This window comes from Nyctereutes procyonoides, unplaced genomic scaffold (genome assembly GCF_905146905.1).
Source record: "Nyctereutes procyonoides isolate TBG_1078 unplaced genomic scaffold, NYPRO_anot_genome, whole genome shotgun sequence".
Lineage (NCBI taxonomy): Eukaryota > Metazoa > Chordata > Mammalia > Carnivora > Canidae > Nyctereutes > Nyctereutes procyonoides.
Window position 1 is genome coordinate 66,797,882 of NW_026575046.1, and position 27,399 is coordinate 66,825,280.

General features: G+C 44.8%; 1 protein-coding gene across 1 annotated transcript; it reads right to left on the reverse strand.

The window, feature by feature from the left end:
* Positions 1 to 282: 282 nt before the first annotated feature.
* On the reverse strand, positions 283 to 25,603 carry EIF4EBP2 (eukaryotic translation initiation factor 4E binding protein 2). Its single transcript, XM_055325488.1, has 3 exons — positions 25,108 to 25,603; positions 7,687 to 7,872; positions 283 to 6,738 (listed from the first exon to the last, which is right to left on the reverse strand). The coding sequence occupies exons 1-3, from the start codon at positions 25,250 to 25,252 to the stop codon at positions 6,707 to 6,709; spliced, it is 363 nt and encodes a 120-aa protein (XP_055181463.1). The 5' UTR covers positions 25,253 to 25,603; the 3' UTR covers positions 283 to 6,706.
* Between the last annotated feature and the right edge of the window lie 1,796 nt (positions 25,604 to 27,399).

A 27,399-nucleotide genomic window follows, 5' to 3' on the forward strand; every position in this document is an offset into this window, starting at 1 on the left:
TCTGGAAAAAGGCAAGACTGTTGGCTTCTGTGAGGCCGGTAGGCGGAGGGGGGCCTGCGTTGGTGTGTGCGGCCCCACATGCACCTGTTCACCACCACGCTTCTGAGGGCAGGGAGAGAAACCCACTGCATACATAGGGGCCAAAGCCAGCATGCTGCGGATGTTGAGAACTGCCATACGGAACGGCTGACCATCTTTGCCCATCTCCCTCACCGGTCAAGACCCTCCACATGTGAAATCAACAGGGTTTCACTTGAAATAAAAAAAAAAAAAAATCAAAACTCAAGTTGATACTCAAGATCTTTATTGATTTGACTGTAACAGCAACCATTGGTAAGAATTTAATTTTTCCCCTAATTTCCAAACACCTGCTGGTTTAGGACAGTTACAAAAACAACAAAACCCCAACAGAAGTGATCACGGACTCACACAGGACGGCCTCAAGACGGCATGGTGTCCTCTGCTATCCATCCACGACAGTGAAATGGAGGGGGAGGTGGTGGGGGGGGCAGAGGACAATGACATCAAAGGACAAAGGGAAAACCAAGGAAAGTACTGGCAGTCTCTACTTTCCATTCAGAGTGGATGGAGCTGAGCCGCTGGTGCCACTAAGATGGGGAAGGGCATTTGTTTCAGATACAAAATATTTTAAAGATGCTCAAGTAGACACCTGGATATGTGAGTGTCCTCTGGGCTCCCCCAAGATGCCTCCAATGAGGCTTGCCCTTGGGATGCCCAAGTGGGAAGCGGGGGGTGGGGGAGGTGGGGGGGTGCTCTATCTTCAGGGGAAGGAAAGGCACTGGCTCACAGTACTCAGTGATTTGGACATGGCCACCAGAAGCAGGATGGCTTAGGAGTACAACCCGTCCTCATTTTGTGTTCCTCCCCCACCCTCCTGGTTTCAAGTAAAAACTACCCTTGGCCTGGGCTTGGGTTTTTTGTTTTTAAAGGTTAAGATGTAGAGGAAGGGATACACCGGGGGCAAGAATGAATATTCTGTGCTAGATTCATGGAACTCTAAGTCAGAAGTGTCCAGGAATTCAGGGAGTAAGCACCGGCAAGAGCTCCCTTTGGAAATTTCAGCGTGGCCCAATGATTATCAAGCATTGCAGCATCTGTCAGCCTCCCCACTCTTAGAAAGGCGGCAGAGTGAGAATTCAAATACCCTAGGAACTGCGTTTCACCTCGGCAACATTTCCCACTGGCCATCCATACCCCATGGTCTGCTGGGGGGGGGGGGGGCGTCAGCAGAGGGTAAGCTAAGAAAAACCATAGACCATCTGAACAGGGACTCAAGAAACCTCTTAAATCTAGCTTCGCCGCTAGGTATTCACTTCTAGGACCAGCCCAGATAAAGAAATTTAAATTCCAGAGGGCGAGAAAGGTGACATGAATGATTCTTTGAAAAAAGAAATTTGTGTCCATCTCCCTTAAGAGTCTCCCTAAGAAATTCCTGAGCTAGCCTCAAGGAAACCTCAGTGCTAAACTGGAAAATCCTTACTAGAACATGAAATGCCCCTGGGGCATAAGAATTCAAAAAGAATTGTGACCCAGTTGCCTCAAGATCTGATTTCATCCTTTATTAAGAGCTGAGAAGTAAAGACTCGGGAATGGGGCGGGGGTGGGGAGGGTTAACCACACCCCTTCCAAAGTCCAGACAGAAACTGCCCTCCCAAAGAAACCATGCTTCTTCAAATGATTACCGGGTCCCAGATGTCATGGGTGGGCAAGTGATTGGGTTTCGCAGATTAATAAACAGCTGCTATGCCTGTAGTCCAGAAACCTGCCAAGGGGGGCAAGTTCTGACCCAGATGGAGAGGCAGCAGACCGCCTCTCTGCAGGACAATGCAAAGGGCCCAGGGCCCCAGCTTCGACCAGCCAAGATGCTTGACACGCCGTGGAATACCCAAGAAGGGGAGAATGGGTAATGCTTCCATTTGGGTTCTGGGGTGAAACCCACACAAACAGGCCGCGTGTAGATGTACCAACAGGAAAGGTCGGATGGTCCCAAAGAGCTGGTAACCCGCTCAAATGAAAATGAAAGACCATCTATTTTGACTCCATCTCAAAATCAGAAGGAAAATCACAATGCAGGTGAAAGTGCTGTGAAGAGGGGCTCCTGACTTGTGGAGAAAGTACCCTTGTTCTTAGGGCTGCCTCAGCAGCAATGCTTCCTAGTCAAGTTCATGCTCCAAGCAGGGCCAGAAGATGCCAGTAAGAGACAGAGCTTAAAGCCAGACGGGAATGTGCATCTCGTAGATGTCTCTCAAGTCTCTAAAACGTGGTTGGGCCTGGGCGCCAGACACCCAGCAGACTTTCACTGAGTATGTGTTCGACGGACTAGGCTCACCTGTTTCTCTCAAGGGTGAAGCCAGGACCGCTTCTTTCTCTTTAAGAACACATTTCCACCAGAGAGCCCAGGAGGAGGTGAGCAGTCAAGATACATGGTGGGTTTAAAGTAGCAATCAAGCATGGACCTTTCTAAATCCCAGATGTTCCCCACCACATCAGAGAAGTGGCTTCTTGGGGGAGACCCGATCCAAATCTGTCTCAGCTGGTGTGGCTGCAGGGCCCAAGTGCTAACATCGACTCTGATAGGGACCTGGCTTCCAGATGCTGATGCTATCACCTACTTCATCCTGAATCTGAACTGTGAAGCTTTTACTCAGCCCAGGACCCCAACATCTCATTCACATTTCTTCCTTTAGTTTAGCAACTCTGACTGCAATTTAAGTCCATTTTAGTGGCTCGGTAAGAAGGATCGAATTCCCTTTATCAGTTCCTGGCTAAGGGAGATGCAAAGATGTGGTACGGAGGAGTCTCAGAGACATCAAGCCTAGGACTCCCAATGAAGCATCCTTGCACCGCTGCTAGCCAGGCAAATGTATAGCTCTTTTTATTCTCTTGGGAATTGTCATTTCTTGTCACCACTCTCAAAACCAGCAGGTGGCTTTGGGGAAAGAGTGTCAGTCTTCTATCCAGTTTGGAGATACAGTAGCAACATATCACTTTGTGTTATCTAGTTTAAGCTAACCCCTGTTGGGAGGACTTTATCCTCTATTGGGGGGGTGAGGTGATTTTAAGATACATCCTCAAATTCTTTGATACTGTTCCATTCATAGGTGGTATCTTCCCCTCCCCTTGTGTGTTGGCCAGGCTTCATAGCTTGCTTCTAAGGAACACAAGAGGTGATGGTGTGTGCTATCAGAGACAGCTATGAAAGGCACTGCAGATTCCTTCTTGTTCTCTCCCTGGGATCACCTGCTCAGGGGGGAGCCAGCTGCTATGGTGTGAGGACACGTGTGCTGTTCTACAGAGCGACCCATATGGACAGAACCCAGGCATCCTGCCAACAGCCACAAAAATGAGAGCACAGTAGATTCTCCAGCCCCAGATGACTGCAGTCCCTGCCAACATCTTGACTACAACTTCCTGCAACCCTGTGCCAGAACCATCCTGCTAAGCTGTTTTCCAATTCCTAACCTCCAGAAGCTGACAGAGGTTTGCTCTTTTAAGATTTAAAGTTTGGGGGTAATCTGCTACACAGCAATAGAGAACCAATACAGGTGGAAGGACAAAACTCTGGGCTTCACAGCCCAGCACCAAAAAGCCAGCTGCTCGGCCGTATGATCTTGAGGACGTTTAGCTAAACAATACAAAGAAGTGGTGATCTCAGCAAACCATAGTGTAGCACAGACACTTACTTGTACCAAGACAATTGCATGTCTCTTGCTGGAATTTGGAGGGACAAGGTCATTTCTCATTAAGATGGATTGTCCTCAAAGGTACAGAAACATGGTTTCCTCATCAAAAGAGCAAATGATCACTAAGATTTTACAAACCATTTCATGCTAATGGCCCCCTAAGGGTTCTCCCTCCCCATGAGAAGGCCAGGACAGATCACTTTCTTCTGGATGTGGCTCGCCCTAAGAAAAAAAAAAAACATTTTGTGATGCATGGCACAAAGGTGTCATCCATTACAAGTTAATCTGTTGCCTTCTCAAACCATCTTTAAAACACAGATTCATGCAGGTCACGGTATCTCTCAGCGGTGGCCTCCAGGATAGAAGAGTACCAACCAGTCAATAGGTCCTTGCAGAAAAGGCTGAAGGATCGGGCCGCTGCTCTATCATGCAGCTGACGCTCGCCACAAATACTAGAAAAACGGCCTCCGATTAGGGAGCTATGTGGAGAGATTCCCCAAGATGGCAGAAAAGGGGGAAAAGGGCACCTCAATATTACTCAAGCTGGCATGTTTTAAATCCACTCCCCCGCTGCTCAGCGAGGAGGCCAAGTTTTCATGTGTACCGATGAAGATCAAGAAGGGGCAAACTTCTGCTCACTGCTCGACCTGCTGGAGTTGGAGCTGGGTTCCACAGGATGCCAAAGCCAGCTATGAAGGACAAGAAGCTTCATTCCCAAAGAATCAAGCTTCCAGGGGACAGAGGGGTGCTGATTAAGTTTCTCATGCAAATGACAGTGCAACTCAAGTTTTTCTAAGAGTATGGAAAGCGAAATTCGGAGTTTAATTAAAATGAGAACAAGGATACATTACAAAAAGACAAGAAAATGCTTCTCTGATTAATTTTTTTAGTCTGAAAGCATCCCCCAAATTTTGGAGAGCCAGCTTATTCCTGAGAAACATCAACCATCACAAAAGGTTCACTCTCTGAACTATTCACATTTTGTAGTAGAAAACAGAACAAAGTTCCTCAGACAGCCTTCCTCTCTTCTAAAATGTGTTCATAAACAGGGTCTTTTCAGAGTTCAAAAGAAAAACTAACAGCTCTCTTTCTTAAGCCAGTTGGCCTGTTCCTCTCACCCTGGGATGTGATCTCTTAATGAGAGGGTTCAGGGCACCAAATGCAACCAGAAATTCCCAGGACACCAGCGGCTACTCTACTGGTCTAGGAGACAGAGGTGTTAGTCTTTCTACAAGGGGGTCACTGTCCCACTGTCCCGGGTTTATCGTGCCAGTCAACAGCTGGGAGGGCGTGGCGGGGGGGGGTTCGGGGGACATGAAAAAGCGAGGGGGGGGTGAAAAACGAGGCTTCTCGTGAACAACCCACGGCAAGGCATAATGGTCCAGTTTTACAAACCACCCACTACAAACTGCAAACACGCACACCCCAAACGAGAGGGAGAAGCAAAGAGCTCATCAGGGACTGGGGGAGACAAAGGATGGTGACATGGAACAGCAGACTCGCCTGTGGACGTTTCTCACCTCCCTAACACTGGAAGATGTGTAATCAAAAAGTTGCTGTTCAAAATCGTATTGAAAACATATCGAAAAATAGGTCTGTAGTCATCTTAAAAATAAAAGATCACTCCTCAGATAAGAGGAGTGAGATATTATCAGATACCAACACTTGAGGTATCTTTGATGTGTACTTGAAAAATGGCCTAGCAGAGAGAGAGAGAGGTGGGTGGGAGGGAGGGAGGGAGGAAGAGGGACAACCCCAAGTCCGATGGGGGAAAGGCAAGAGAACTGGGAGGAACCCACTTGTAAGCCCGTCCCTATCTATCCCAGCAGCCTGAGCAGGTCCACAAAGGAAAAGTTTTGTTCTTTCTTAAGAGCATTCTGAAAGTCACCTTTTTAAATTCCAAATATAAGAAACTGCAGGAAGATAGCAAGCATGGCAAAGCTCAGGAGACTAGAAGGCAAGGACTACTGAGACTGAGTACCTGGTTCCGCACACTCCCACGGTCACTCTCCAGTGTCACTGGCAGATTATGACTAGGCCTCCCCCAAAGCACCTGTCACTTGGCCTGTTCTGGGAGCAGCAGAATCACCCTGGTGGCTCAGATATAAGGGCACCAGCGAGCAACAGGACACCAGCAGGGAGGAAGGAGAAGAGGAGAGCCCCACTGCTTACAGGACACCAGCAGGGAGGAAGGAGAAGAGGAGAGCCCTGCTGCTTACCGAGGCCTCCCCCCTGGGGTAGGGCTCAGACCTTCCCACTCAGATGTGCTAAGTGAAGGACTGGGAAGCTGAACCAGAAGATCAAAGACAGGAGACACTCCTGCCGGAGGAAGAGGGGGAAGGGGACCTCACAAGAGCGTCACATGCTACCAGAGCTTTATAAACTGTGTTCTGCCCCTAAGGACAAACAGCTCAAGGTAAGAGGGAGAGTGGCTCTCTTTTCATTTATCATTTCCCTCCGATGGTTGTGAAGACCCCAAACACGCAGACTCTTGCAGCTCTGAACCACAGGTGGGGGGCAAGGATGGGGAAGGCAGGTAGAGGGTCAGAACACAGATAATGCTGAACCCACCAAAACTTCAATATTGCTTCCCCAGACTTCCCAGCCAGGCGATTGTTGACAGGCTGATATTCGATTGGGGATTCGAAAAAAAAATGAGGGGTGGGAGCAGGGACGACAGATTTTTTCCCAAATGTAAAGTGACTACGGAAGCCAGAGTGTAACGGTTTCCCTCTGTGGGCTGCTTATGTCTACAAAAATATGCCAAGGACTTGGGATCGAATCTGTGTGACTGGGAAGGGGGACAGGAAACAGGGAGAGGAAATGGTCAGATGAAGTTCATCTTCGCATCATTTGGCACCCAGAGGAAGGAAGAAGAGGGAGACATGGGGGCTGCATTGGGACTGCTGGCACTGCCCCTTGTCTGTTCATGTTGATCCTATGGGCCCAATCCGGTGCACACAGCCTTGGCGCTGCTGCTTTTCTGCGATCCTGCAGGGCAGTCAGATGTCCATCTCAAACTGAGCATCATCCCCTAGTAAGAATCAAGACAAAGGTTAGCACAAAAAGAGAAAGCCAAGCAGCCCCAACATTCCTCTGCACGAGGGTCAAAAAATAATCCAAACTTTCCCATTCTCTGCTGCCTTAAAACAATTATTTGTTTGCTTTGGCTGGTCTTTTTAATCGGGGGGTGGGGGGGATGGCATGGCAGTCAAACAACCCACAAGGAGTAGCACCTGGGGGAAGAGATCCAGGTGAAAACTCACCTAGCATGCCCCTGTCTGCAGATGCCCCAGGGGGAGCTCCTTGCCATCTATCACGTCAGCAAACTCTTCTGGAGGCTCTCAACTTTGGCCCTGCTCTGAATCAACACTTTGTCTATTAAAGGCTCATTTGGAATCTGAGGAGGCAGACTGCTGGCCTGAGCACAGAGGTCGCAGGGTACAACTCAGGGCGTACCTCTCGGGAGCTGGCCATTTCCCCCTCCCTCCTTCCACAGAGACAGAGTGGACTCATTACTCCGTGAGTGTGTGTGTGTGTGTGTAGGTATCACAGGAAGTCCTGGAGAATGGGGGAAACAAACCACATTTCCCCCTGCACCACAGAAAGGACACTGTTCTTGTAAGAATCAGGTCTACTTCCAAGAGGCAGTGGAAATGGGGCCTCTTCGGTATGTTGCTCTGAGTCCAGGACGGCCCAGGCTAAGCAGGCTCTGAGGCTTGGCTCAAGGACTCATCTAAGGACTTCCTTTGCCCTGAGTCTGGATTTCCCACCACGCCCGGATTAGATTCGCTTATGATTTAGAACTTAGGATTTCCAGAACATTTCAGTAAACCTTAGTGATGGAAGCTGGGGGAGGCAGGAACTTTACAGACATGTACATGAATGCTGGTTATAACCGAGGCATCAATTCTTCAACCTGTGATCGACCACTTGAATTCCCAGGGCTACCCACTTGGCCCCCAAACCAGCATTCTCTTACCAACTGCGTGCTTCCTGTCATGATTGTTCAAGTTGTTCAAATTGTTTACTTCTACTTTGGAGTCTTCGATTAAGGTGCCAGGGCTGGTGACCCCTGGGATATTGGGCAGATGGCAGGGCGGGGTCTGAGCCATGGGAGAATTGCGACGATCCAACAGAAACTTCCGATCATAAATGATTCGGGTTCCTGGAAAACAGGATTGAAGAGTCTGAAATCAATTAAGGAGCTATGAACATATATTACCCGAGAATTTATTTTAAATTCCATCTAAACCTAACCTGAGGGTTCACAGTTCAAGCAAAAAGGACAAGTTCTACTCTCCTTGCCTGGGACCAGGCTCCTTGCCAGAGGAGTGCCTTTTCCTCTTCTGCTCATCTTTAAGGCTCATTCCCAGCATCATTTCCTTTACAGAAAAAATTTAAAAAAAAAAAAATCTTTCCCCCATCTGACTCAATACACATCACCTCTTGTAGGAACCCGTTTATCGATCTGCCTCTCCTCTAAAGATTGTGACTTGCTTATGCCGGGCCTGTGTCTTCTTTCTATATGACTTTGGTTCTACCATTTAGAAAGTTTTAAATGAAGAAATAAACAAGTGAAAAAAATCACCAACAGACAGCTGCCTTTAAGTTAAAGGCTTTCCAAAGGCACAGAGACCAACCAACATTCTTCCCCGACAGAGTTGTGGGAGAAGTTGGACTGGGCAGCCCTTCTTTATTTTATGAAAAGATCTGCATACCTTAAGTGCTACCAGAGTGTTTTGCAACAATCCTTCTAAAGAGTGCATTGGACTTGATGAACAGTTAAGAAAACCTGCTACTTCTTCTGTCATGGCTGGCCAAAGTTATGAATTACTATAAATAAGATATAAGACTAAGTGACAGGTTAAAGATGCTTGATGTTGGCTTAATGTAGTGGATGCCTGGGGATCTACTATTGAACCTAGAGTACAGCTGGCTCAGTGATACAGAATGTGGCCACCATTCAGTGACGTCTGCTGAACGAGGGAGAAGAGGGAATGGTTGCCCAACACACTTGCCACCCCTGCCTACAAACAAAGCAAAGTGGTCAGGTGGAGGCATCTTGCCCAAACTAAGCTTAAAACCGGAGGAGGGGGATCCCTGGGTGGCGCAGCGGTTTAGCGCCTGCCTTTGGCCCAGGGCGCGATCCTGGAGACTCAGGATCGAATCCCACGTCGGGCTCCCGGTGCATGGAGCCTGCTTCTCCCTCTGCCTATGTCTCTGCCTCTCTCTCTCTCTCTGTGTGACTATCATAAATAAATTTAAAAATAAAATAAAATAAAATAAAATAAACCGGAGGAGGGAAAGATTCAGGCAACTAAGTTAAAAACAGTATTATATGAAAACTAGATTGTGTACAAAGTTACCCATTTAAAGAGGTAGATAGTATCTGCTGGTCAATGCTTGTCGATTCTCAAGTGAAAATATTCCTGTCATAATGAGTCTGGTTCAGGCAGATTTTCTCAAATACCATGTGACAGCTACATCCCAGGAAATGGAAAAACAAATAAAAACAGCTAATAAATCTACCTGAAATGAGTGGAAGCAGGTGGAAAAAAGCAAGGCATCTACTGCAAGAGGAATGGAAATTCTGGAGTCTTCCAGAAGAAGGAAGGAGATGAATATTTAAAGAGATGATACCAATATTCTGCTAAATAGCTGGGAAGTAGAATTACAAGCTCAGTGTTTTCTTGGGATTCCTATCTGCAGTGGTACCATGACACTTTCATGCAAATGCTAGTAAGTTATTTCTTTTTAACTAGATGGAAAATAAGCGTCAAACTAGTGACTCCTAGGTGAGAAAATGGCCAAGAGACTCTACCCTCCAAATTGCCCCTGCCCCCATCCTTGCTTTTACAACCAGAATCAAGTGCTAAACACACTCTTCTCTCTATACTACAAAACCTGTCACGGGAAAGAATGACTCAGTGTCTCAAAATGGAAGAAATGTTCTCAGGGGGGCATCCTCAAAACACAACCCTTAAGGTTTCAAACCAACTCTAAACGTTATCAATTTTCCCCTTTACTATCTAGTTCTGTTACAGCTACACTGCATACACAATCATATTTACAATTTATAAGAGGTGAAAATAAAGTATCTGGCTCTCAGCCTCTCCAAGATAGAGTACTATGAAAAATGCTGTGCCATATTTGGAACCTATCACAACACTATTTCTTGCAGGGATCTGCATCTGAATCCTCTGGAAAGCTTGTTTTAAAATGTCCTATCTGAATCAAAATCCCTGGGATTAGAACCTGGAAATCTATATTTTTAAGTTCCTTGGGCCATTCTCCTGTTCATTAAAAAGTGAAGAATCCAACTTCAGGGCCGTCTGGCTGGCTCAGGGGATGGAGCATGTGACTCTTGGGTCTAGGGGTTGTGACTGCGAGCCCTGCACTGGGGTGTAGAGATTACTTAAAAATAAAATCTTAAACAAAAACAAAAACAACCTGACTTCAATCTTCTACCAAAAGCCTAGTAATAGTCCATCTGAAAATAGGCAAAATATCAAAGAATTAGTGAGAGAACAAGGGAAGGGGCTACCGGGGTCACCTTGACAGATGAAGCAGACACCCAGAAAGTAACTGAATAGAGCTCACAGAGCAAAGCAGAGGCAAAATCAGAACACAGGAGCCCCTGGTCTCCAGACTCCCAGTGTTGCCCTCTCTCTACTCTGCCTCAGTCCCCAGGGACATCCACACCAGGGGCACGTTGTCTGACGCCAAAGGACTGGGCAGGTAACTGTCACTTCCACATCAACACCATAGTGAAGGGCAATTTTCATCCAGAGGCCACCTTGCTGGCCCTGGAGCAGTGCACTCCCAGAGGAAAGCGGTGAGATGGCGGTGCTATTCCTGGTCCTCGGGAGTGTTACAGAATTGGGGAGAGGTGGTTTCTGTTTCTTGGTTTTCCAGTTCACCAAGGCCCAAGGACTTACTTATGTATCTGACAAAGTAGTCATCCCTTCATTTTTGCATATGTAGCAGAAATACGCAATTCTCAGAATTACGTGAGTAGATAGGTCCTGTAATGTAAGTTCGTTTCAGAGCAGCAGGGGGGCCTCCCAGACTACTGGTAGTAAAAGGGGATGTTGGAGGATAATCTCTGAAGGACAGCGTGGCACAAACCTGGGCAGCAGCTCTAATTAAGTTCTTTCATTTTTCCGCCTAGGGGAGAAAGGTAAAGGCTGAGAACTTCACAGACGAAGTCTCTGGGTCCTAGAGCTAGAATTAGCTTCCTTATTTTTACTTGTAGAGTGACAGAGGCAAAGGCCCACAGCCTGTCTGTGACAGGACTCACACCATAAACCTCACCTTGGCAGAGCAGTTCTGTGTGCCTCCCTCCAGCCCCTGGAGAGCACTTGGAAAAGTTGGAAATCCTTCACTCCCAGTTGAAAGAAGCCACAAGTCTTACATCCTGTCTCAAATATTATTTTAGGACAAGGAGAGTACAAAATTTTCTTTGCCTTCTTTACTTTGAAAAATAAGAACTAGAGCGACAACTTTAAAAAAGTGTCTGGAAATTATGATGAAGGTGTCATTTTGGACAGCAGAAAACTTAGTTCAACTTCCAAAAAGTGAAGAATGTGAATTATTTTGGATGGAAAATTTTCTTGTACAGACTTAAAACTTTTTACTTTATTTTTATTTTTTTAAAGATTTTATTTATTTATTCACGAGAGACAGAGAGAGAGAGAGAGAGAGAGAGAGAGAGAGAGAGAGAGGCAGAGACACACAGACAGAGGGAGGAGAAGCAGGTTCCATGCAGGGAGCCTGGTGCAGGACTCAATCCTGGACCCCAGGATCACGACCCGAGCCAAAGGCAGACAGACACTCAATCACTGAGCCACCCAGGTGTCCCACTTTTTTACCACTTTAAACAGAAAACAATCCAACCCTTTCTTGATGAACTGGGGCTACTATTATAAAGATCACTCTATAAACTGCTGTGGCTGATGAAGTCTTGGAGCCTAGGCTCTACATTTTCCTTCTACTGGACAGGATTCAAAGAACCTGCACTTGCCCCTTCCCTCATTCATAGTTTCTTCCCTCACTATTAGGCTTAAGAACCCCCCTTTCTTCCAAGTCTCACTCAGCTTGGGCTGCTACAACAAAATAGCATAGACAGGGTGGCTTAAACAGAATGTATTTTCTCAGTTCTTGAGAAGTCCTAGACCAAGATGACAGTGTGGTCTGTTTCTGCTGAGAGCTCTCTTCAGGGTGTATACACAGTCACATTTTCAATATGTCCTTACATGCAGCAGGATAGGGGAGCAAGCTCCCTGGTGCTTTTTTTTTTTTTACAAGGGTACTAATCCCTCATGAGGGCCTCACGCCCTCATCTAAACCTAATTACATCCCAAGGCCCCATCTGCAAATATCAACACATTGGTGGTTAGGGCTTCGATTTAGGAACTTGGGGATGGAGATGGGGCACAATTCACTTATCCTAACCCGATGCTCCTAACCTTGTAGGGACTCCGAAATCACTGATACACTTATTAGAACACCATGTAAAATAAAAGCAGACGGGCTGAGAAAGGGGCCTGATGGCTTTCCAAGGAACCAAGGGAAGAAGCTTTAGTGGATGGACTTTGCATATTTGCTGTGTCACCACCACTTTTGTTCATGGCTAGGTTTCAAGAGTGAAGTTTCACTGTCAGATGTTCTTAAACTAACATTCAACTTGCAAGTCAGAACAAGATTATTCTTCTGCAGGATGTCAAGCTTGGAACTCTGGGGATGAGACGGTAAAAAAAAAAAAAAGCATAGGATAAAAGCAAGCTTTCTATGTCTAAATTATATATTAGCAATAGCATATGCATTAAAGAACTGTAATTGGACCAACTAGGAAATAAGCAGTAGAGTGCCCACTTAAATATGTGAGGTATAAGAGAAACTCTGAAGAACCTCTATGACTCTGCAGAAACGATAAAATACATATTTTTACAGCTTTGCTGAGATATAATTTACAGAGCTGCGCAAACATCACCACGATCAACTTTAGAACACCACAACTATCCAAAAGATAACCCATCTGTATTGAGCAGTCCCTTCCCGTTGTCCTACAACCCCTGTAGCCCTAGGCAACCACTGTTTTCTGTCTAAAGATTTGCCTATTCTGGACATCTCATATAAACAGAATCATACGTGATCTTTTGACTGCTTCCTTGACTTGCCTCTATTTTCAAGGTTCGTTCATGTTTAGCATTTCTCCAGTACTTTTCTTTTTATTGCCAAACAATATTCCATTACATGTATATGTCACATTTTATCAATTAATCGGTTGATGGATGTGTGGGGTGTTTCTACTCTGAGTAATGCTGCTATAAAAGTTCATGTACCTGTCTTTGTGTGGACATATGTTTTCATTTCTCTTGGGTAAGCAAAGAATTGCTGGATCATATGGTAACTCTGTGTTTAATCTTTTGAGGAAACACCAGACTGTTTTCCAAGGTGGCTGCACCAATTTTCCACTCCCACCAGCAGTGTATGAGGGTTCCAATGTATACACATTGCAGCCAACGCTTGCTCTGTTTTTTATTATAGCTATCTTGTGGGTGTAAAGTGGTATCTCATTGTGGTTTGATTTTTTTTTAAGTTTTTGTTTAAATTCCAGTTAGTTAACACATAGTGTAATATTAAGTTTCTGGTGTACAACATAGTGAAATTCAACAATTCCATACAACACCTGGTGTTCATCACAACAGGTGTACTTCTTAATCCCCATCACCTATTTCACCCCTCCCCCCACCTACCTCCCCTTTGGTTTGTTCTCTATAGTTAAAAGTGTGTTTCTTGGTTTGCCTCTCTCCTTTTTTTCCCCTTTGCTCATTTGTTTTATTTCTTAAATTTCATTGTGATTTAATTTGCATTTCCCTGACAGATAATGGTGTTGAACATCTTTTCAGGCTTATTGGTCATTCCAATGGACATTTTTGGGAAAATATCTTTTTAGATCCTTTGCCCATTTTTTAGTGAGCTGTTTACCATTGAGTTTTGAGTTCTTTATATTTATTAATACAAGCCCCTTCTTCATATATGACTTGCAATATTTTCCCCTATTCTGTGGGTTGCTTTTTCACTTTCTTGTTGGTATTCTTTGAAGCACAAAAATTTTTTAATTTTGATAAAGTTCAATTTATGTCTTTTTCTTTTGTTGTTTGTGCCTTTTTTTTAAGATTTTATTTATTTATGAGAGACACAGAGAGAAAGAGAGAAAGAGAGAGAGAGAGAGAGAGAGAGGTAGAGAGAAATAGACAGAGGGAAAAGCAGGCTCCATGTAGGGTGCCCGAATGTGGGACTTGATCCCAGGTCTCCAGATCACGCCCTGGGCTGAAGGCGGCGCTAAACCACTGAGCCACCCGGGCTGCCCCGTTGCTTGTGCTTTTGGTGCCATACACAAGAAACTATTTGCTAACCAAGGTCATAAAGATTTGTGCCCATGTTATTTTCCTAAAGGTTTTATAGTTTTAAGCTCCTAAATTTAGGTCTTCAAGCCAGGAGGTCCAACTTCAGTTTTTGTGTGCAGATATCCAGTTGTACCAGTATCATTTGTTGAAAAGACTATTTTTCCCCCATTTAATTGTCTTGGCATCCTTGTGAAAGATCAAGTGCCACAACTGTAAGGGTTTATTTCTGAACTCTCAATTCTATACCACTGTTCTATGTTTATCCTTATGGCAGTTCCGTACTGTTTTTATTTGTAATAATTTTTGAAATGTAAGTCTGCCAACTTTTTCTTTCTTTTTTGGAATTGTTTGGGCTATTTTAAGTCTCTTAAAATTCCCTATTAACTTTAGGATCAGCTTATCAACTTATGCAAAGAAGCCAGCTGGGATTTTGATGGGACTGTGTTGAACGTGTAGATCAGTTGGGGAAGTAAAGTCATCTTGACAATCTCCCTTTCCAATCCATGAATGTGCAATGTCTTTCCATTTATTTAGATCTTCTTCAATTTCTTTCAACCATGTTTTGTAGTTTCCACAGTGTAAGTTTTATATTCTTTTCATTAAATTGGGATCCCTGGGTGGCTCAGCAGTTTAGTGCCTGCTTTTGGCCCAGGGCATGATCCTGGAGACCCGGGATCGAGTCCCACATTGGGTTCCCTGCATGGAGCCTGCTTCTTCCTCTGCCTGTGTCTCTGCCTCTCTCTCTCTGTCTGTGTGTCTCTCATGAATAAATAAATATTTTTTTAAACTTATGCCTACATATTTTATTATTTTTAGGTTATTAGAAATGGAATTGTTTCCATTTTTGCATTGTCCATTGAAAGTATATAGAAGTTACAATTGGTTTTTGTATACCAATCTTGTATCCTGCAACCTTGCTAAACTCAATTAATTTCAATAGTCTTTTAGTGGATTCCTAAAACACATTTGATTTTGAATGCAAACAAAGTAAATTAATTCAGAAGACAAGACACCCTGAAGAGCTGGAGTCTTAAGTGATGCCATTAATGTTCTCAAGTATGGCCAAGAAATATAGGAGCACAAAAGGATAGTATTTTAGGTGTTTGAATTTTAGATCGCTGCAAGCGAAAAAGTTTCATTGCAGCAGATACAGGGCAAAAATGGGCAATCAGCCTGTCAGTGACTAAGGATCTATGGTGTGATTCAAAAGCATCTGACCATTCAAAAAAATCAAAACTATTCAAAGAAAAACATTAAGACTCAACTATGAATAAAATGGCAAGAAAAAAAACCTTTTGTTTCTTTGTCCTGTATTGTGTTTTTTTCCATGAGATTATATTTATTCCAAGACAAAAAAACTAAAGAAATCTACAATCTTCAAGGTCTCTTATACATGTGCACACAGAGACACCTATTTTCTGAAGCAAGAACTTCCTGGTGATCCACATTTCATCCAAACTGCCTGCCACATTTATGTCAGGCCAATTTCATGTCAACCAACACAGCTACAAGTAACTAGAAGTTAATCCTCAATTCCCGAAGAAGGAAAACAAAGACCATAGAAGAAATCCAACCCTGAATACAACATATTAAAATGGGGCGTGGGGTGCCTGGGTGGCTCAGTCAGTTAAGCATCTGACTCTGATTTCGGCTCAGGTCATGATCTCAGGGTGGTGAGATCAAGCCCCAGGTGGGGCTCCATGCTCAGCAAGGAGTCTCCCTGAGAGTCTCTCTCAGCCCCTCCCCCCAGGTGCTCTCTCTAAAAATAAATAAATAAAATCTTTTTAAAAAATGGACCATGATTTTGATCAACTGATGGAGTGTAAAAGAAAAAAAAAAGTTTTCTATTTCACCTTGATGACGGATGCTTTTCCTTTCAGTGAGTTTTCCATTTCCTTTTCTATAAAAATAATCATGCCCCTTGGTTTTATATTGAAAAGAACCAAACTATCACATATGCTATATACTGGTTTCACTGTTTGCGATCAAACTATAATAAAAGTAAAGAATAACTACAAGAGAGTATGTAAATGTTACAGGCCCTAATATTGTAAAAATAATGGAAAAGTTGACCTACCAGGGAAGTAGAGACAAGATGTATTATATAATTTTATACAGCAGAGAGCTAAATTGACAGATTGAGACAGAGGTTTTGACTCTATTATTTTCCATTTTAAAGGCAGCTACAGAAGAATCAGAACCAATAACACAATTTACAAAAACTGGTAAATAAAAAGGGAGTGGAAACCAGGGAGAGAGTAATGGAAGTGCTCCAGATTACTCATCTTTCATAACAGGGAATCAATGGTTATCATCTAAAGTTAACAAACCAAGAAACTGTGGTATACATATATGTAGAGCAATAGTGGTGACCAATAAAAGCACTACAAACTGAAACTGTTAAAAGCAGTCATGTACTGGCATTTTACTTTGCATTTCAGGTGCTTCTGTTTTTTTTTTTTTCCATATTGTTTTTCAAATGTGCATATATTACTTCAGTCTTCATGTTTGGATTTAGGAACAAACATGAAGTTTTAAATCTTTTAACAGTAGGTATTTACAATTTTTTCTTTATCCCTTGATTACCAGAGATACTAAGATAAATCTAATACCACGATCCAGTACTTTTTAGATGCTGACATTACTAGGAAAACAGGGGAGTAAGAGTTCCTTTGGTGGAGAATAGAAAGAAGGGGGAGAAAAGCATCTACCCTTTGATCTAAAAACTAGTGATTTTCAAATGGCAAGGAACAAGACCAATAAAAGAGGCTCAAAATTACGCTTGCCAAGATGGTTAGGTACATAAACAAGGTCATTCAAGCCTAAGGGTCTCTTTTAAGACCAAGTAGCTTAGTTAAATAATTAACCCAGGAATTAAGCTATATACATTCAAGAAATTGTATTAACCTCAAATTAAACCACCTACAGAAAGAAAGCCCACTGTAATGTGGTTAACTGAAGAGGATAGTCATTACTGTACTTTCATAGGGTCCCCAGCAGAAAGTTGTTTAACTACAGCTGCTTCCTGTATTAGAATAAAGCACACACTCATGCCAAATGACAGCTTGGAACAAGAAACATCAAGTAACTTGCCTAAATCGCACAGCTTGAATAAGCTGGTGACAAAATCCTCCAAAGGCTAAGAGGGACCTAATATCCCCATACAACAGTGTTCAAAGAGGAAGGGAGAATGTGGAGTCAAACAGGGCTTACCTCAGGGCACTCTCTCCAACCAAGAGAAAATCTTTCTCAGCAAACCTTTAGCAACTTGCCCCTCATCTCATTTAGCCAGAACTGGGTCAGATGCACACCAGACCAGACACTAGGGGAAGCCATGACTGGTAACTATGGTATATATCCGGGGGCTTGGCACACTGCCACTTAAAAAAAAAAAAAAGTCTGTTTAAACATCTGTTCTTTATGGAGACTCTGGATGAAAAGACAGACTCCAATAAAGCTCTATGCTATATAAACCAGAGGAAACTAAAAGCTGCCCAAGCCAGCATCCTCTGGGGAGGTTGATGGTGGCCAGACCACATTCAGCTTGTGCACAAATCAAAATCCCTAAAGTGCTAATAAAATCAAGAGAGGGACAACTTTTTTACATCAACTGAAGGTAAAACTGGAACCTGGGGATCTTATAACTTAGTGACTAAAGTACTACGGCAAATGGGAGACGTCTAAGGTTTGTGAAAAGCCAATCCTACTGTTCTTTGTTTAACTCCAAGTCTCAATAACTGGGAGCAGATTTCCAAGATATTGTCAAAGGATGGCTTCTGGCCCAGTCACTTAGGACACTGCCATCAAAGAACACACGCCTAGGCTGAAAGGGAATGGATAATGACCGTGTTTCTATTCTGAAGGTCTAGCGTTTAGAACAGGCTTAAAGAACATCTGGCAAAAGCCTGTCATTTTAGACTTGAAGAAACTAATCTCCAGAGAAGTTAAAAGTATTTGTGAAAAGACACATAGTGACCCAGGAATCAGGAGACCAATACAAATAAGCTAGGTACGCTAAGCAAATTTGGTTCTCTTGAGTCTCAGCTGTAAAATGATTTGAAAAGATCTTTTTAGCTAGTATCAGGAACAAAATGGTATACAAACCACAACTAATCTTAAATAAATGTCAAAAGTTTTTAAGTCTGTCTAGGCTTGACCATCGGAAAATCTGGGTCAAAATAAAGCATATCAAATGTACTTTTTTTTTTTTTTTAAGAATTTATTTGAGTGAGAGAACGCAAGTGCACATGTGTTTGTGCAAGGAGTAAAACAGAGGGAGAGGGAGTAGCAGACTCCCTGCAGGGAGCCCCAGGCAGGGCTCAATCCCAGGACCCTGAGATCATGGCAGATGCTAAAGCTGAAGGCAGATGCTTTAACAGACTGAGCTACCCAGGAGCCCCTCAAATACACATACTTCTGTTTGGGCTTGAACATTCATCTTGAAATAAATCTCTACAAAAATGTCTCGCTCTGATTCCAGGAAAATGTTGATTGGATCTGCCAGGTTGCTAGCTGTGTCCTGGATCAATTCTTTGGAATAGATTTCACAGATGTGGTTCAGCCTCTGTCTGTAATACTAATAATTAATCACTGCGATTGGTGTGGAGAAAACATTCAGATTCAAACCTGGCTTTCATTCCAACTGTATGCTTTCTTCCAAAGTTCACTGCTTGTGGACACTTATTTTAAAAAATAAAAATGATGCCTATCTACTAACATCTTCCACTTTTCACTTACTTTCAAGTAAGGAGCTTGAAGTCTACCAACAAAGTCTGTGAGAGGCAAGAGTCTATTGGAGATCCCTGGTCCAGGTCACTGTTTTCATCTGCTGCCTAGTCATGATTTTAGGAACTTACCTGCCCAGAGAATAGTTTCATTTCAACCTAAAAGCAGCCTGACTCTAATATAAATAGTCTCTGGTGGTGACATGGGCTCCTCTGAGGCCCAAATGATTCATTATGACACCTTGAAATGAAGAATCACAAGCCTCTCACACTTTCTGAAAAGTGTCTAACACCTAGAGAGCAATGGTCTACCTTCACCAATAAATAGCATTTCTGCTCTAAATTCAGCAGGCCATTTCTAAAATAATTAGAATTGAATGAGGCCAGTATTATCTTGGTTCTAAAAACCAAAGACACCACAAGAAAAAACAGACTAATACGCCTTATGAATAGAGATGCAAAAACCCTCAACCAAATAGTGGCACAACAAATTTAGCAACATATAAAAAGGATTATATACCATGACTAAGTGGGATTTATCCCAAGAATACGAGGCTGGTTCACCAGTCAAAAATCAACTGACCGGGACACCTGGGTGGCTCAGCGGTTGGGCACCTGCCTGCGGCTCAGGGCATGATCTCGGCATCCAGGACGGAGTCCCACATCGGGCTCCCTGAGAGGAGCCTGCTTCTCCCTCTGCCTGTGTCTCTGCCTTTCTCTCTGTGTCTCTCATGAATAAATAAATAAATCTTAAAAAAAATCAATTGACATAGTATGTCATGTCCACAAGATAAAAAACAAAAATCATACAATCAACTCAGTAAGTGAAAAAAAAAATGCATTTGACAAAATCCAACCCCCTCTTTCATGATAGAAACACCCAACAGACCAGGAATAAAAGGGAACTTCCTCAATCGGATAAAGGGTATCTATGAAAAACCCACAGCTAACATCTTACCAAATGGTGAAAGATGTTTTCTAATGCTGAAAACAAGTGAAGGGCATCTGTTTGCACTATCTTGCCAGCACTGTACTGAAAGTTCTAGCCAGAGCAATTGGGCACGAAAAAAATAAAAGGCACCCAGATAGACCAGGAAGACAAAACTATCACTATTTACAGGTGACAGGCTCTCGTCTATCAGAAGTCCCATGGCATTTACATGAACTGAATTGCCTTCTCCTGTTCATTTGTCCTTGCTTACTAAGGTTTTTTACTTTCTCAAACCACTCAATGAACTGAACAGCTTCTGTTTGTCAGGGCATGCGTCCTGAAGATCTGAAAGATTATTTACTTGGATGTAAACGCTCAGGGATTTCTGAGCTTTGGCCTGAGAACAGGTGCAGGGGACCTTTAAAAACTAGGCGCCCATGGGACAGACAGCTGCTGTCATTTAAAACACAGGTTCTCAGGGGCCTTCACAAAATGAAGTTCCACCATGAACAAATTGAACATGGAAGTCTAGGCCTTACCTATTCCATAAGTCGAATGACTACAATTCTCAATGGAATTTTGTTCTGTTATAGAGTAGCAAAAATCTTTTAAATATTACCTTACTCATCAAAAGACTTGGAAGCCAAGAAAAAGTTCTGCCGCACACCAACGAACCAGTCTGCTCAGGCTGTCTTCTCTAACCCAATGAACAACTGGCTTACTCCACATTAACTGTACCTTATCTGATCTGCGTATTTTTACACACACACATAATCAAGCCTACGGTGCAGCCAACCCATGCAAGACTGCTCTCCACCCCCCCCCCCTTTTAAGTAGGCTCCATGCCCCACATGGGGCTTGAACTCACGACCCTTATATTAACAGTCATATGTAGGATCCCTGGGTGGCTCAGCAGTTTGGCGCCTGCCTTCTGCCCAGGGTGTGATCCTGGAGTCTTGGGATCGAGTCCCAAGTCAGGCTCCCTGCATGGAGCCTGCTTCTCCCTCTGCCTGTGTCTCTGCCTCTCTCTCTCTCTCTCATGAATAAATATAATCTTAAAAAAAAAAATAACAGTCGCATGCTCTACCTACTAAGCCATCCAGGTACCCCTCTGCAAGACCCCTCTTATGAAATTGTCGTTAAGAATCAGTCATCTTTCCTGAGTAACCCTGCAGGTGCTGGTTTTCAGACTGATCACTTTTCCCTCTTCCTATTGTCCACAACAGGCCACCACAAGCTGAAGGAGCTGTGCACATGGCCTTCATACATGCTACACTATTGACTCGTAAGAACCATTCCTCCCTGGTCAGACTGCATCTAACTCAGGACAGGCAGAGGTGTGCCCTTCCATATAATGCACTGCTGTACGCCTTGAGGACACAGACTGCTGCCTCCCCCAGGCTCAGAATTCAATCTTTTGTGAGCAAAAAATGCACCCAATACAAAAACTAGAGTACATCTTCTTTAATAGATACTTTGGCAGCTGATGACTATGAGACCACAGCTGAATAGCCCACAGAATGACAAACATGTGAAAAACTTGGGTTACTCTGAGATAAACAAATGCCTTCTTCCTCGAACACTAGGTACAGGGACTGAACACCCTTCATTATGTTTTTCATGGACTTCTCACTTCTCACGTCATAATGAAGTTCTTTGGTTAATAACTGAAGCTAGAGAGCCAAATATGTACATTTGTTGGTTCAGAAGTCTTTGGCCCAGAATAAACTCAACCCAAGGTTATGGAGTTAGAAATTTCACGACAATCAGAAACTGACCTTCTTTCCCCATTATCTACATAGAGCTCTACTTGTCTCCCAAGAAAGGAACCAGATTAAAATTTAAGATTTCCTGCAAATGCTATTATTGTAGCTCACTCCAAGTGGATTATTTTCCCTTCTTCCTACCTTCTCCTTTAATTCCAGACCCTTCCAATGGCCTTCAGGTAATTCTGACCCAATGAACCAATCAGAGCAATACTCCAGCTGGCAGAGAGGAAGCACAGCAGTACAATTTTAGACCGTCAGTTAGTTCCCCTCTGGTGCTCTTGTTATGGCAACAGCACTTTTCCACAGCTGATGAGGATGTTATGCAGGAAAAGAAAGGCAGAAAGGCTGAAAGAGTTCTCTATGTTTCTGCTCATTTCTCAGAGCACAACACTCCCAGAAAGAGAAAGTTCAGAACTTACAAAAGCTTTAGGTTCCTTCCAGCTAACCAGTGTTATAAAAGTGAAGACAACTACAGTCACTTTCCCTTCCACTGAGGCTAGATGAAGCTTCTCAAAGAACCAAGTATCATCCTCACTCCTCCAAAGACAGATAAAACAAAACAAAATCCAAGGGCATTATTTTTTTGCCTTGAATTTTACTCAATAAAAATTTCCTCCTCCTCAACAATGAAAACAGGGACTCTTCTAGCAATCTGAGAAATCCAAAGGTCAGAGAGTGTTTCTACCCACCTCTCATTTCCTAAACCATGAGAAGGCAATTTTGAGAAATCTTTCCCAAGGGGTAGGCTGTAACCTCTGATCCCCAATGAAGAAAAAGACTCTCAAAGGAGAAGAAATCATAAGTTCACTATGTTGTGAATGTCCCTGCCCAGTCTGATCATTCAGAGCATTCAGCACATCAACTGCTATTCTGGAATGCTGCAACACGTGTATGACACTCCAGAAGGTTTCCAGAAGTTTAAGACAGGTCAGGCTAATCTCCTTCCTTTCCACTAAATAGATTTCCAGTCCAAACTATCATTTTTCTAAATGATTTCACACCTGAAATGTATCTTAGCACTGGATTCTATACATTTTTTTATTCCAGAAAAATCTTTATCAATCCCCAACCCCCTTTAGGATTTTAAGACCACTGAGAGCAAAGATTGCATTTCCTACTTTTGTCTGTGGTTCCCTTTTGCGCAAAGCAATGAGCTAGGCCCACAGAACTCATTTAAAATACCTAACCATATTATTCAGGTGGCTGGAGGTGACCAAATAACAAACTATCTTATCCTGGCTCAATTACAAGGTGTGTGTGTGTTTGAGAGAGAGAGAGAGAGAGAAAGAGAGAGAGAAAGAGAGGAATATAACAAGAGAGATGAACAAACCATCAGAGGGGAAAATTCCAAAGGGGGAAAATTAAATCAGTAAGTACTGAGCATCTAAACAGCAGAGTTAACAGTGATTAAATCCAATCCCAACAGTGCAATATCCCATAAACACGTTATGTCTTTGTGCTAAAAATCCAAAGACTACAACCTGTTCTACCAATAAATACGAGTTCAATATAATCGATGAGCTAAGATGACAAGTATTTAAATCTGAAACAAAGAGCTGTATACAAAAAATATCTGGAGACAGGTTAAGTGGTATTTGAGAAAGCAGCAGTGACTGTGTAAGTTGGAAGGAAGGGTAAATGAATCAGTATTTCTGGCAAAATCTTTCCAAGCATTTTAGGAACTAATCCAGACTATGAGACAGGCTTCTATCTTTAAAGCAATCCTTAAAGACTATGCCCTTATCCTAAAAGCATCGTAGCTTGGCTGTTAGAAATATGTCCAAAAGGTAACCCCTCTGTGGCTCTTCTGTCAGGGGAAAACAAGGTCTAATAAATAGCTGAAAGCCTGATTCCCTCCCCCACATAAATAATAGCTGAGTGCAGTTGTTACCGGGACATATGTTCTCAAATGCTGGGAGTACGGGCATTTACTGACCAGTACCACAAAGACTTCTGCAAGAAGTTATAAACCCCTTTCTATCGCCTTGGGAAAGAATATCCATTTCTTAAAAGCTGTCGGTCCAAAGTTCAGGACAACTTGATCTGGAGCAGATACCGGTCTGCCAAAATCTTTCATGATCAAAAAGCAAGATCACCCATGGCATGCTCCGGGGCTGGCCTTGAACAGATAAGGTCAGGAGGGAGGGTTCTCCAGTGAAGCAAGCTGCCTCAGGAGTCACCATCCCATTGTCCTGCAAAGTTAAAGCCTCTCTTAAGCCCAGCTCTCCAAAAATACTGATGGTTTCCTCCTGCTTGGGTCATTTTGAAGTCTTCCAAGGCAGCTACCGCTCCCCTAGACTGGCCTGGATGGATTCCCCTATGGAGCTCTCTCCTAGATTTTTATACTTTGTTGGCAAGAAGGTCTTCCTACTCTGTGGGTCTTTGCTATTGTGCAACCAATGCAAGGATCACCCGGCCTGACTGCACCGGATTGGTTGTAGTACACAACTGGAGCGGCCCGCCCACAGCAATGAAACTAGCAATCTCCCAGGGCAAGGGCTGCCAGCAAAGTTCAACCCTCTAGAAAGAGGCCGCCCCATCGCCGAACGAAGGCAAAGTTCCTTAGTTAAAATGAAGCGCGGTCCCCTTTCAATAAGATCCTGCAAGATCGCCCTCCCGTGTCCTCGCTCTGGAGAACCGCCCAGCCAGGGACAGACAACCTTTGAGCTCCCTGGTCTCGTGACCGATTCAACGTGGTTCACCTCTCCCCCAGTGTTCTTCCTTGTAAACAGTTCCCGGTCATACTCGGAGCAATGCTCGGGATACTGCGCTGCCCCTTCCCCGGGATGGATCCATCCTACCGATTCGGGTGCCCTTCTCCATAATGCCCTCCACATCTATCCCCAAAAGCCTCATCGTCAAAAACCGATCCTCAGGGCTGCCAGCGCTGCACTACCCTCCCCCCGTCTTCCCCCCCCCCGGGGGGCTATTACTTGAGTATTATCTTATTCTCTCCCCCTAGCCTGTGCCTGGGGACTCCCCCCCCAACTCCACTCGTGGGGCAGCCTCATCCAGCAAGTAAACAATGCTGTCAAAGCAGGATAATGCTGGGCGAGGCGTCCGAACTCTGCATTCCAGCCTCCTCCGGCCGTTCTAAAAGCGGCAAAACAAGTCACCGCACGGTCCCAGGAGCGAATTACTTTGCTTCCTTTCTGAAAAGGCCCGGGAGAGAGCTCCGGAACCGGGCATCAACGTGCACAAATGCACGACGTGCAAGAGGCAGCAGGCGATGCAGGAGTGAGAGCAACGCCAAGCGCAGACGAATTTGCCCAGGAGGAGGCAGAGAGGGGGGAGAAAAGTGGGTCGAGCGCGGAAAGCTGCCACGAAGCGGGAACAAGGGCTTTTTTTTTTTTCTTTCCTCCGCCCCAGCGACGGGAGAGCCACGTTCCCAGAGCGGCGCGCTGCTGAGCCGAGGGGCTTGCAGCCGAGAGGGGCCGCGCGAAGTTAGGGCTCCCGACAGCAGGGTCCCCGGGCTCCGGCGGAGCTGGGGGGGGGGGGCGGCGCGGCTCGGGCACGCCCTGAGTTCGAGGCCCGCGGCGGAGGAGACGGGCTGCGGGCGCTCACCTCCCGGCGTGGTGGAGAAGAGCGTCCCCCCGGGCGTGGTGCAATAGTCATGAGGTAGCTGCGCGGCGTCGCTGATGGGCACGGTGCGCGTGGGGATGGCGCGGCTCTGGCTGGGCTGGTGGCCGCTGCCGGCGGACGAGGACATGGCTCTGGGCGCGGGCTCTCGGGCTTTGTCCGGCGGGCGGGCGGGCTGGCGGCGGCGGCGGCGGCGGCGGCGGCGGCGGCGGCGGCTGGGGGCCCGGGCTGCTCCGGCTGCTCCGGCTGCTCCGGCTGCTCCGGCGAGCGGAAGGGCGGGCGGGGCTGGGCGCGCTCCGCTCGCTCCACGCTTGCTTCCTCTCGCTCCCTCGTCCCGCTCCGCTCCCGCCGCCGCCCTCTCAGCCGCCGCCGCCGCCGCCGCCCGATCCTCCGGCCTCCGCCAGCAGCCTCAGCAGCAGCAGCAGCAGCGGCAGCAGCGGCGACGACGACGACCGGAAGCGGGCGAAGGCGGGAGCCAGAGGGAGTTCGGGAAAGCTGGTCGGCGGAAGTGACGTGGGGGCGGGGCCGCGGAGGGGCGGGGCCGCGGAGGGGCGGGGCCAATGGAGGGGCGGGGCCGACCCCCGGCGGGCGGGACGCGAGTTCGGGGTCCTTTGCGCCCAGTGTTTGAGAGCTACGCCAGGGTGGGGGTGGAGAACCTAGTAAGCTTTTTATTTTATTTTATTTTATTTTATTTTATTTTATTTTATTTTATTTTATTTTATATTTTATTTTATATTTTATTTTATTTTAATATTAATTCATGAGAGAGGCAGAGACACAGGCAGAGGGAGAAGCAGGCTCCATGCAGGGAGCCCGATGTGGGACTTGATCCCGGGTCTCCAGGACCACGCTGTGGGCCGAAGGTGGCGCTGAATTGCTGAGCCACCCGGGCTGCCCTTTTTTTTTTTTTTTTTTTTTTTTCCAATCGCTGGTCAACACCACTTTACTTGAGCCAACTTCTGTTTTCTAGCCATCTAAACAAAAGTGTAATTTTACTTTTAATTGCCCCATAGTAGGTATAGGCGATGCATGCATGATGCATTAGAAAAAGAATCAGGACTGCTGTCTGGACTGGTTTCCCAATTCCCCTTTCCCGGGGAGAGCCCTGGTACCAGCTGTGCACTTCTGTATACTTGTGTATCCTGCCAGAGACAGTCCCTTCCAGACCCACATAATGCAAAATCTACACATTAAGGAAACAAAGAGATTAATAGCTACTCATGTCACAAGGGTGAGTATTGTGTTAGAAAGGAACTGAAGCACAAGGAAAGATTAAGAACACAAGGTACCTGAAAAATCTAGTTTTGAAACGCTGGTCTGTCTTTCCTCTGAGGTTCTCATACTTTTCAAAGTTTACATTCCTAAGAATAACTGAGGATTCCCAAGAGCTTTTCTTTGTGTGAGTTATAGCTATTGATAATTACTGTATTCGAAATTAAAACTGAAAATTCTAAATAGGTTGCTTGATAAAACAATGTTCGGGATCCCTGGGTGGCGCAGCGGTTTGGCGCCTGCCTTTGGCCCAGGGTGTGATCCTGGAGACCCGGGATCGAATCCCACGTCGGGCTCCCGGTGCATGGAGCTTGCTTCTCCCTCTGCCTATGTCTCTGCGCCCCTCTCTCTCTCTGTGTGACTATCATAAATAAATAAAAATTAAAAAAAAAACAATGTCATTACATTTAATGTATTTTTATTTTAAAAATTCTATTTTTCAAAACAAAAAGAAATTACTGAGAACAGTGGCATTGTTTTACATTTTGGCAGACATTTTAACATGTGATTCGTAGAAGACAGCTGGAGCCTCACATCTGTTTTTGCACTCGATCTGTTGTGATGTGTTATTTTGATTCAAGTACATGAAGGAAAGCCAGATTCACACAGGTAAGTAGTTGAAAATAGGAAACCTCACAGAATCTTGGAAAGGGTCTCAGGGACCCCCCCCCCCCCCGCCCAGGGATCTCCAGATCACATTTTGAGATCTGCTGCTCTAGGCAGCATTGTCTCTGCCTACAACATACCCTAAATGGAATTGGAAAGAGAATCACAGGTACCACCAACATAACTATCATTCCCATTTTGCAAATGAGGAAATTGAAGCTAAGAGATATTGAGTGTTTAACCCAAATAAAATAGCTACTAGTCCTCACTACTGAGAGCCCAATCAATTGCTTAGTAAGCAAGCAAGAAAACAAGCAAGAAAAGTTACACAGTGAAGCAAACATTGTTATTGGTGGTCAGGTTGGGCCAGAGCATGACATGGAACTGATTTTGTGATGA